This window comes from Phaethon aethereus (genome assembly GCF_964289735.1).
Source record: "Phaethon aethereus genome assembly, chromosome: Z".
Classification (NCBI taxonomy): domain Eukaryota; kingdom Metazoa; phylum Chordata; class Aves; order Phaethontiformes; family Phaethontidae; genus Phaethon; species Phaethon aethereus.
In genome coordinates, this window is record NC_138577.1 from 89,656,375 (window position 1) to 89,668,494 (window position 12,120).

Consider the following 12,120-nt stretch of genomic DNA (forward strand, 5'->3'; position numbering starts at 1 on the left):
CTTTCGTGGCACACCACACGGCACCCATAAAACACCTCACAAACAGACTGACGGCTCACAGGGACCTCTCGTTAGATGCTATTGCAGTTCACAGTTTTCTCCTTGGCCTCTTGGACATTTTTGAAAACAAAGCTGCTTCATTTTGGGTGGAGTGAAGCAGAAAAATACCTGCTTTTGATGTTATTCAGTAAACGAGAGGCATGGAGGATCTGAAAGCTCTCCAGAGCATGGACCAGTCCTTACTGCACTAGTGTACAGTGAACAGAATGGTGAGGCCACAATTTCACTGGGTCATTTTTAACTTAAAAAACCACCAAAACTTACTGAGTATTAGCTTGAAAAACAGTGGAGAAAATAGTTCTGGGAGGCCAGATTCCCTATAATCTGCCTAATCATAGGTTAGGGGTGTTACGCATTCCCTATTATTGTACTTACATGCTTTGTAGTTATACCTGGAGGTAGAACAGCAGTCACACTGTCACCATTTATGAGGGCAGAGATCTTCCATCTCTGCACGCTGCCCATGTACCGTAGGTACAGGCCTTTTACACAGCCCCAGACAGTGCTAACTCCTGATGTCTGAGCCATCCATCTCTTGCAGAAGGAGAATCTGGTCCCTTTGGGAATCCCCCTCATCATAACACTTCTGTCCAAGGGGGTGTTAGGGTACACAAGAGCAAGAACAGAGTCTCCTGAGCTCTTGCTGGCTCTTTAAAGAAGGGTGCAGCTCCTGGAGAAGGCTGGCCACATGACCAAACCAAGGCATTGACAAACAGAAAGGGATGTAAAACACAGCACATGGCAAAAGATGAGTTTCAATGTTAGCAGCAAGTCTTTTCAGAAGTGGAATCAATTCATTATTGTTTTTATTAAGCTTGAAAGTGATTTAGTTTTTCAATATCACCAGGAACTTTTCAATCAAATAATCAATGAGGTGAAGTAAAAATAAATTTCAGTTGCCAACAAGGATATATTTAAGCAAAACTGGGCATTAGATTCCAAAGTATTATGTAGGCATAGCTCTACTCCGAACACCTCTGAGATGAGGTGATACAGTCACTAAAATACCAGTGTTCTCACTGGCAACCTTACCAAACAAAAAGCTGATGAATTTAGGGAGTACCAGCATGGAATAATACTGACAGAATGACAGTCTTGATTTTTCTGTAGTGTACCCATTTCCTCTCCTCAGATATCCCTGCATTAACACAGGTTACAAATACTTCCTAATTTTAAAATACGAACATTATCAAAGGCCCATTTCTTAGTAAGAATTAAGAGAGGACATGCACCTTTATGAAATTGTGCTGTTAGTTACTATTAGCTGCTTAGCAAAAGGAATGGTATAGTATAGATTAGGTCATGAATCAGTAGACTATAGATTCAGTTTCAAAACTAGAAAATCTCTTGCCAGAGGTGATGTAGTTTCAGCTCAGGAAGAGGAGCAGACACTGTTTTCAATTATGCCTGGTAATGCAAGAAAACATAGAAAAAACTTACATTTTTTTATATCCCCTGTGTAAATTTTTATTTGGGTTGTTCCTTTGATGAAGCATTTATTCTTACAAAGCTTTTAACAACACACTTGTTTAATTCCAGTGTACAAAAATAACTGTCTTTAAAAAAATTACTAAATTGTAGCACAGTATGTCTGGAATCAAGTACATTTTTCATACTCTGCTATCTTTTCTCCAGAAACAGCTTCCACATGAAGGGTAACAAGGACATAGTTAATTCAAGGTGTAAACTCGATTCCATTTCTCAGATGCTTTCTCCTGCTGTGCTGACTAGTCAGCTAAGACAGAGAACAGGCTTGCACAGAGCTCACCTGTGCTCAGCACCGAAAGCCATGGCACCAAGGGTAATGGGTCCATGACACCACATTGGAGCACCAGGTGGGAGACTGTCATGTCCCAAAGTGCAAGGCAGTGACTTCGCAGCACCTTCCAGGAGGGGCAGAAGTGAAAAGTGCCCAGCTGCACTCTGGAGACGACTGAGAGGCCACAGGGAACATGCTTTACATCCCTGTCTCTGGTCTCTATCCCCACTCCTCCTAATGTCAGAGTCTCTCCAGCATCAGCTCCAAAGGCATTGTGCTCCCTAGCAGCAGATCCTGCTCTGTCAGGCAGAGCAACATCTCACCAGTGAAGAAACAAAACCTATGAAACCCAGCATGGCCCCTTTGTCCCCCCCACCCCCTCCCAAGCAAAGAAAATAAAACTTACAGCCTATTATGGGACTGCTGAAAAGTACAGCCATTCCAGGCACAAGACCTATGTTCTGCCTGTCCAGTGCACTGTTCGCACAGACAGAGCACTCCCTTTCAGGAACAGAGATGGATGTTGGATGTGTGACTTGTGCCTGGCCATGCCCGCCGGGGTTCAGGGACAGACTCAAATTCAGTGTGCTAAAAGAGGGACAAAAATAAACAGAAGGCAGAGCCAGAGCCAGTAAATTCCAGTGCTACCTTATCTACTTCCTCATCACCAGGATTTCTGTTTGGACTTCTTCTTCCTCTGTTTTATGAGGAATAAATTCTCATTGATATCAGGACTGGCATCTTTCTGTTTTTTCCATTTCTTCTTCCTTTTAGCACCTTCCAGAGGCTGCTGCACATATGCAGTCTTGGTGCCTGAGAACGCCTGGAAAATGGGCTTGTGACAGATTTTGCTGCCCTTACATGCCTGCCTTTTACACCCTCTAGGGAAGTCCCCCTCCAAATTGTGGCTGGTTTCAACATCACTTCTGTGTTTCTCTTCTCTGTGTTTTTCTGCCCAAGACATCTTCATCTTTTTGTGATACTCGCCATCTTTGTTATGTTTCCCATGTTCTTTCCAAGGCTTGCTCTTTTTCTTATGGCTGTGCCCTCCATGTTTTTCTTCCTGCCATGGTGTCTCTGACTGTTCTGGCAGAAGTCTGACTTCCTGTAGTTCTGTAAAACAGAGCAGTTTATTTCAATACCCGTGCAGAAAACCTAAAACCTAGTGCCCAAGCCATCTCAGCTTTCCTTACATATGTATGAAGTTAATTAGAAAAAAAAATATCTCTGATACATTTTCCATAGTGGGGGTTTTTTTCTGTCAACAGACTAGAATCTTAACAAATTACAGTTTAATCCTCTTTTTGCTAGTTTATAGCATTTTTTATGTCAGTGGATTTTTTCAAATTAAAACATCTGACAACATCCACCTAGTGGTCTTGACATAATAAATTTCCATGATAGACATGGATGAATAAAGTCACAAATCTTTTACTACCGTTAGACTACCTGTTCAAATCCATATAGCTTTTCCCAAAAGATGAAAATAATCCCACAATATTTCTAAAAGCAGCAAGCACAGAAGAAAGTATTTCAAAGAATTGAAAGGCAGGAGGGATCTCCCAAAGTATACTGTACCTGTAACCTTTCTTTTTAATCTGTTCTCTCTTCTCTTGATATCATATTCATCATCATAATAGTAGATGAATGGAGAAGTAGGGAGCATGCTGCCATGCATCCGCTTTTCTGAGCACTCCTGCAAAACACATTTCAAGTCAACAGATGGTGGCTGAGTTGTGATTTTCCTGGAAGGGAAATGGGTTGGATTCTGCAGGTGCTGGTCTGTACCTGTGGAGGATGTGGCCAGCAATTCTTTACACTGATAATTTTATTAGCATCCAATAATCCTTCCTGCACGCACAGAAAAACACACATTCCTTCCACAAGCAAGTGGAAGGAATCCTGTCTCTTCCCACAATTACTACACATCTGTAGTACTGATAGAAGCAGAGGACTAGAAGGAGGTGAGCACTAGGTAAATACAAGGTGAACTGCAAATGGAGCTGCTGGATCTAGGGAACAAGGCTGTCCCGCCTGCAGCTGGGCCAGGTCCCCCTGCCACCTGCTTTCGCTGCTCCTCGCTGCCCCTCCAGTCTCCCAGCACAACCACATGCCCAGTCTCCTCAAAGGACAAATACTTCTAATGGCAGGAGAGCTTTTTTAACCTGGATCATTTGTGGCGAAAGTATGAGCAGAAATGTGGCAGACTCAAAGGGTGGGGTAGGCTGAGGGAAGCGATGGGGATGCCAGCCAGGGGCAGCATCCTCCACTCACAGCCCATCTGCAGTGACAACAGTGAATGACTGTATGCAGTTTTCTGACAGATGCAAAACTAAAGCAAATCCTGCAGCAGACTCTGCAGGGAAGAGGAAGAGAGCCCTGAAAGGTTGGCTGTGGTGAGGAAGGGGCTGGCTCTTCCATCATGTGTATATCTATTCCCAAACACTTGATTCAGGAATGTGAATTTTTTCACTGCTGTACACAAAGTTTTATCAATGTCTTGTAAGCCTGGCTAACCGGGATGCTTCCTATGATTCTGTCTTTTTTGCAGAGTATGATGTGGAATTAATTGATGCTTTCTTCTCCTTGTAGATTCTTTGTTAACTGTTGTGTTTTGCAATATAATCTTTCTGCTTCTTGGACACCGCTCAAATCTAATGAACTCTGGGCCTTGTCATTCTCAAGAAACTGTCAGGAGCTTTCACTCACCCTGATGTCTCCACCACTAGCTAAGCAGCTTTCTTTCCTGTGTTTGCTATTTCTATCACTCAGTGCCACCTCTTGCACCCCCTTTCCGTGTGTGTCCTCCTGCCTCCTACCCTCCCTTTTTTAAAGGCAAAGTACATCAAAGATGCAATGCAGATGTATTTCATATTTCTCAGCTTGTATTTGGTCTTTGCTTGGCTGAAATTAAATGAAGCATCTCTTTATTCTCTGTGGTGTCCTCCAAAAGGGTACTGTCAGGTTGTGCGACAACTGGCTCGTCTCCACATGCACGGAGGAGCGCAGATGAGCAACTGCAGCTGGTAGCTGGACCCTACCCAAGTCTGAGGGTTCAGTCTTCCCCCACTGCAAAATCAGACTGAAAGGGACCTGGGAGGGGCCATGCAAGTCCATCCACTGCCTGAGGCCATTCTCAGTAGCTATTTGTCTGAGATATGCATATCTGGGAAGACAGATGGATTTCACACTGAACAACTTGAACAGCCAGCTATGGCCCCACAAAGAAACCTCCTCTCTCACCTTTCTCGGGTCTTCCATCTACCTCCCTCAGATTTAAGAGAGAAAAGCATAACAGAAATGACACTTCAAATATATGTGTTTCACATGAGTGAAACCTAAGAGTGGCCTTTAGGCAGGGCACAAAACTGCCTGCCTATCTGGAAGAAATGAAAGAAAATATCCCTAACTATTGCCAAAGAGGTTACTGAAAACAACATAGATTGGCTTTACAGAGGAATATGCAAAGACACATTCATCTTTCTGTGATACCTGTGAAACGTACTGCTTGAGATCCTGCATCAAATCTAAGGCTTGCTCTGCAGGCACATGTTTCATTGTTTTTTTTTTGTTAATATTTTGACAGAGAAGCCTTAGTGAATGAAATGCACATGCCACCCATATCGGTGCTCCTCTTTTCCTCTTTATCTCCACTGCATTATAAATCACCTCAGCAATGTCCAACATGCACTTGGCTGTATCTTGCCCTCTCAAGTAAGTTGCCACTGCTGCCATACACTGTGTACTGTTAAATACTCTTGGCACAGTCTTCAGCGCTGGAGGTATCGTACAGAGGATGGAAAGCAGAGCCTGCTGCCTGCTACCAACCTGCAGGAGGAATTTACTGTGTGATTGGCACACTGGAATGTGAATGCAAGGCACACCTGCAGATACCATATGATTCCTTATTCCTGCTGCCTTGAGAATTTGCTGCAGCCTGAATAATGCAGTGGGCTGTCCCTCCCTCTTAACTTTCCAACAGGGATGCCCCTTAAAATGGACACATCTTTGTTGTGGACCGTACAAGACAATTTTTTGGATGTGTGGACTATGATGTGCAGTCTACTAGAGTAAATAAGATTTCTTATCCTTATTAAATCCTTAGTTTACATAAACACATCACTAAACACCACAGCAAATTCAGGAAACATAACTGCTAGGTGTTGGAACCTCTGACAGTTTATGTCTTAATCATTTCCATCTCTACAAATGAAAAGAAGTGATCTGCAATGACCTCCTTACTGGAACTGCACAGTTAACTCTGCGATTTAGCAAATTTTTTGCCCTTGCATCTGTTTTTGGGAAAGGTCTTCCTAGCCCTCTAGCAAAGAAAAGGAATTTCAGGTGTTCCTAAACTAGTAAATAGTAACATGGAAAGAAATGGACTGCAGTGAGAAGCAGTGATTATGATGTGTCTATACAAAACTAACCCCAGCCTTTTGTTCTTGGTCAGTTTGCTATTCCTCTGCTTTAACTGCTCAAAAAAGGCCATAGAGAAGGGTTCCTGTGGTACAGAAATTGGAAAAATATTAAGAGATGCTTGCCATCACAAGTAATTTTTACTTGCTTAAAAATATTTACATTTAAAAAAACCCATCAAAAAATAAACTTTTCCCCCCCTTAAATTATAGGCAGATCGTTCAAGCTCTAACAGAGCTGTTCACTGCATGAACTCAGGCACTGATTACGACCTCAGTTTTCTTAGCCAGTGAAAGCTGCAAATCTCAGATGCATTGCCTGTCCAGCTGGGTTGCTGTAAAGATGCACACGCAGGCTACCGGTCCAATTTCCTCAGCCATTCTTGGACAGAAGCTTTAGTGATTGCAGGGCAAATACTCAGATTATTACATAATCCAATGTGAGCCCTGGACGTTTTTCTGCATACAGAAAAATCTATTATTTCTGCCCTTCTGTGTTGTTAATGACTTCTCCATTTTCATTCAGTCATTATTAAGGCTATTTCTGCTCCTTGTATCATAGTAAAAATACTATCTTATCTTCTTTAACTTTGATAGCCATAAAATGTTGTCCTTGAGTCACTTTACTCCCTTACTGATTTTATACAGTTTCTACAATTTTCTATCTAAATAATTACCATCAGCTCCTCCCAAATATTTACTAATTATTTTTACAGCAGCCTTATTCATATCCATGTCCAGCTGCCTTCCTCGCATGCCATTTTTTGGCAATTTATTAAAATGTTCCTTATCCATTGCCAACAGTCTCACTCTTTCTTCAATCCTGTCACTTCATTTTTTATTGTATATGCTCATTTTAGTGACTATATTACTGGCAGGGACTTTAGTCTGGTTTTGTTTAGCAAGATCAGTTTCAGTGCTGCTTTCATAGGTTTTATCAGCTTTAGTCCCAAACTACAGGCAGAACAAACCAGTTCACATGACTCCATTGCTGAGGTCTCATACTGCGGCCACATGTGTAGCTGTGTCTTGAGCAGGCATCTTGCAGGTCAAACCAAGGATTCGGGCTGCTGTACCACAGCCAAGGCAGTGCCTGCACTCCTGCTGTGCCAGGGCTGACACCAGGCTGCTGGCACAAGCTCGTCTCTTACCGAGCTTGGATTGCAACAGCTGCTTATTTCCTGCCCTTTCCAACCTGGCTGTGCTGGTAGCAGCGTGTCTTGGATGTACGCGATGGCCTCAACACACCACTCAAAGAGGAGAATCTTCACTTCTTTCCAAAGACAGCTTGGCATCAAAAATCTTCTGTTTATCTTTCAGCTCTGCCATGAGAAGATCCCAGCAAACTTGCCCTACCTGTCGCACTATTCCCCACAGGGATTAACTACTTAGCTGAGAACAGCAGCAAGCTTTTAATGATGTATCATCAGTAGTTGTAGGAGTTGACACACAGAGTATGCAGGAGAGAAGGAAGGAATTTCCTGGGAATTTGCTACGTCTTAAGCTGTATGAAACTATAAACTTAACCAATGCAACGCATTAATAACATTAATTTTCTAGAATACTTGTGGCTCCTGGATTTATTTCGTAAAAGAACAGAACTAACATTTGTTTGGTGTTGATATTTGGAGGTAGAGAGCTGCACTTGTCACAACAGGAGGCTGAAAAAGGTGATAAACATCAGCAAGCAATCCTAGAAGACACATTTCCAGTTTTTACTGAAGGCGCTTAGGGTTATGATGTCCTTCAGAAGGCTGTGTTCCTTACAGAAGGATGATGTCAAACTTAATTCAGATGTTGAATCAAACTAAGAAACTACAAAGAAGGATCATCAAAAGCAGGCAGAAAGAGGAAATTCCTAAAACGGGCATCCAAACTGTTGGGCTGATTGTGGTGAAAAACCTTACATGATGTTGGACATGGCAGTAAGACACTCATATTTCATCCCATAAGCCATGGCGGGGGGGAAGGAGGGAGGGAGGGAGGGAGGGAGGGAAGGAGAGAAAGAGAGAGAAAGGAGAAAGAGAAAGGAGAAAGAGAATGGAGAAAGAGAAAGAGAAAAGAGAAGGAGAAGGAGAAAGGAGAAAGAGAAAGCGAGAAAGAAAGTGAGAAAGCGAGAAAGAAAGCGAGGAAGCAAGAAAGCAAGAAAGCAAGCAAGAAAGAAAGCAAGCAAGAAAGAAAGCAAGAAAGCAAGCAAGCAAGAAAGAAAGAAAGAGAAAGAGTGAGCTCTGTTCAGCAAGTGTCTGTTTTCCAATGAATATTCTCTCTCCCAGGCAGTCTCATTTTGATTTAGGATTTAAAAAACAAATCAATAAACCTGCCAAGGAGAGACAATAACTTTTCTTTTCCTCCATATCTTTAAATTAGATGGGTGAGATCACTTCATATACTGGCCTCCACTGATTGCAGCAGTGCTGGGAAGTCAGAAACATTTCATTAGAACGGCCCTTTGTATGGTGTTGGCTTGACTCTTCTAGCTCTCTTCTCCAGCCATACACCGTGGCAGAGGTGAATTTCTACCCCAAGGATATACTCAACACCGAGGCAGAGACTGCTGAGACTTACATATCCAAAATGTCCTTTCTGGGAACAGTTGTAGCAGTACACTAAAGCAGAGCGCTTAGATTGAGAAGCAGCTGTCTTGATTGGTCCTGGCTTTGTCTGAAAGATGGAAATAGGCAAGAATTAGGTCTGGCAGTATTCCGAATGCTGAATTAAAAATAAATTAAAATTACATAAATATAATTCTATTATGCTTAAATCAATACATTCCTCCTTGCTGTTGGAATATTAAGTTTGAAAAAGAAGCAAGTGGTTCATATTACTGTAATTTTGCAGAGCAAGGTTCTGCCTGAGCATCACAAATGAGGTGGGAAGAGGCATCCCCAGTATCTATTCCACCTCTCCATGTTATTTCAGATCTGAATACAAGAAAACAGGCTGCTGATTTAGCTCTGTCCTCTCCTCCTTGTCTTCACCACCCCGACACCTCATCACAGATGCCCCACCATCCCCTGGGATGGACAGGGCCATCAGATATTGCATCCACCAGCTGGACAGGCACATTTGTGTATTGCTGAACAAGTCTTGCTTAAAAACAATATGGCAAAGATCTGATAGAGATACAGGGTCTTCACCCACTGCATTCCCAAGCCTACACTTCCTTCCAACTGCAGTGCTCTGAAGCAGATCTGCTGCAGGAGAACCTGCGAGTCCTTCCAAGGGAATGGGGGACCCGGTTCTGCTCCCAGCAGAGGAGACAGGAGCCTTTGCTTTTAAGGAGACATTAGTCCTTAGCTGCCCTTTGCACTTACATAGGCCAAAGGAAGATTTGGCACACTGCATTGAATTCAGGGGAATAGGCAGCTCTTTTTCTTTTCCTCATCTAGCACTGCTAAGTGGAATAGGTGAAAATATTGTCTATTCCTTTACTTCTCACACATGCAAACACATTCATCCCTTGGAGAAGTAACTGCCACGAAGCCTGTGCCTAGCAAGAGGAGGCACAGGTATGAACGAGGGGTGCATGAATTCTGGCTAAAAAGCAGCACAGCAAAAGAGCAACCTTTTTGCTTTTGGCATTGCATACATTTCCTTCTCTCTGGCGCTGAAAGAGCACAGAAGAGTGGCCTAGATTTCAAATAAATTAGTACTACTTGGTAAAGCTCATTACAGGAATTGCTTTTTTCTTTAAATCTGTATCACCATGCTCTTCTGCTGTTAGAGCTGCCGTGTTCTCCTGCATGGCCTCCAGAAGAATGACAGCACTGCTTGTAAAATAGGCAGAAACAACAGAAATATTCCAATGCCATTTTTTATGAATCTGGTGACACTAGCAGGGTCACTTTATTTTGAACCTCTTCAGCCTTGGGTTTGATTGTGTGTTTCAGATTCATGTTCCTCAGTTCACATTCACTCACCAGAAGAAGGCTAAAGGAAGACTAAGAAGAGTGACACATCCAACAGTGATTTGTGACAAAAGGCAGGGAAACAGGGAAAGGAAAAAACCCACCACCTATAAAGTAATTTGTATATTTCTCATCTATGTCTTACAGCAAGAGCTCTTCAGCTAACAGAGTGTATAAGTGACTTACTAAGCCGGCTTAGTTTTTCAGGTATTCTTTTATCATAAATACATAGAACAGGCAAGGGGGTGGGAAAAAAAAACAAAACCAAATGCAAACATCTGTATAATCCCCCTGAGGAAAAATCTATGGGTTTAATTTACTGGATCAATCACTTGTATTCTAGTTAGTTTTCAGCATGAGGAGTGGCCTCAGAAATCACGTCCACTTTGGGCAGGGATCCTAAAAACCAGAAATAAATCCTATGAGTGATACCTTCCTCTGCCTTCCTACCATGTAGAATTTTACCCATATTAAATCTGTTTTCAAAGCTGATGTTCTTTGAAGCCCACACTGGGATGCTGCCACAAAACCCCAACAGGTTCCTTCAGGTCAGTCCCTGTCTGCTAGAGACCTCTGCGACCAGAATACCAGTACAGTACAGCTGTCAAAAATAAAATCAAGACCATTAGATTATTGTTCAGCTTTCTGCCAGCTAGGCCTTTAAAATGAACTGTAATGTCAGTCTGAAAATTACATTATTATACTATTTGGTCTTTGCAAGGTGCTGTGTAACAATAACATGCAGTTACAAAACCCATGTATTATTCCAGAGGCACGATCCTTCACATTCCAAGATGTTGTCTGTTGGACTGCCCACTGAAGAGTCTGACACCTTCAAATGCTGAATGGTCATCCTCCAACGTAAATAATTATTATTTTGGTCATTGTTAGTGTTCTTATATCGAAACTCTAGTAAAATTTGCATTGAGTTCAAAATGGTATTACGTTTTACAAAAGAGGTAAGTAAGGTCTTGCACTGTTTTGAACTGGGCTTTTGAAAATACATGCTACCTGTATGGATGTTGACAAGAAATGGAGCATGCTCACTAGAGCGCTGTAGTGATTTATATGGCTAAATTAGTAAGTAAAGAGCCTTTACACACTCCTTCAATAGGTGCCTCAGTGTAATCCAAAAGTTAAACACACCACAGGAGATGCGAATAACTCACCTGACTCATAAATTACACCTGGTATTGGCTTGTGGGTATGCCTCCCACCGCCGAACACTTGGGAGTTCTCAGTGGCTAACAGTGATCCAGCTGGAACTCAGCAGCTGCGCAAGGTGCTGGCTATGCTACCGTCTCCCCACCGCCCTCGTGTCGCCAGTGAGAGATGAGCGCCTGCGGAGCAGCTCTACCTCACTGATGAACAACTGCGCCTAAAAACCTGGCATAAATAGATATGTTGGGGCTTTCCTCTAGTGCAGGAGTTCTTCAGGCTCTCCCATTTATCGGGAACACACACCCTGTGACCCCAACCTCCCCCGCTCTGTGCTCCCTCCTTAGCCAGCTCCCCCCACCCCATTTCCTTTTGTTTAGTTAATAGAAAAGGTCGCATTTAAGGAAGAAATTAAACTGAATACTTGCAGGTCAGATTACAACTCAACATAACTTTACTCCTTTCCAAAGCCAAACAAAAAGGAAACCCGCATGTTATAAACCCTCTTTTTTCTTATTATTTAAGGCTTAAAAAAGCATCTAAAGACTCCAGCCATATGGGTACAAAATAAACTATTCATGAACGTAGCTTCTTTATGTTATAGGTTTTTTTGTTACAAACATTTAAATAATCTATATTTGTAGGGTGATATCTTGGAGATTACTTCACTATCAATATATAGAAGTAATAACCTGGTAGATAGCATTACCTATGAAAGGTCCATCCCATCTGCTATTCTTGCTGAAAGCTTTTCATGCACCAGTAAACTCAGTAAATATCAGAAGATAAAGCATAAGCCTACCACGCCATGGATTTA

At 42.4% G+C, this 12,120-nt stretch overlaps 1 protein-coding gene across 1 annotated transcript in view; it reads right to left on the minus strand.

The window, feature by feature from the left end:
- Positions 1–2,483: 2,483 nt before the first annotated feature.
- The window catches only part of ZCCHC7 (zinc finger CCHC-type containing 7), a gene marked incomplete at both ends in the record, with an annotated part of 112,119 nt that continues 102,482 nt past the window's right edge, over positions 2,484–12,120 (minus strand). The window contains 3 exons of the mRNA XM_082013721.1: positions 2,484–2,932; positions 3,398–3,515; positions 8,803–8,898. Of these exons, the coding sequence (XP_081869847.1) occupies positions 2,484–2,932; positions 3,398–3,515; positions 8,803–8,898 (663 nt within the window). The remainder of the gene's footprint in view (positions 2,933–3,397; positions 3,516–8,802; positions 8,899–12,120) is intronic.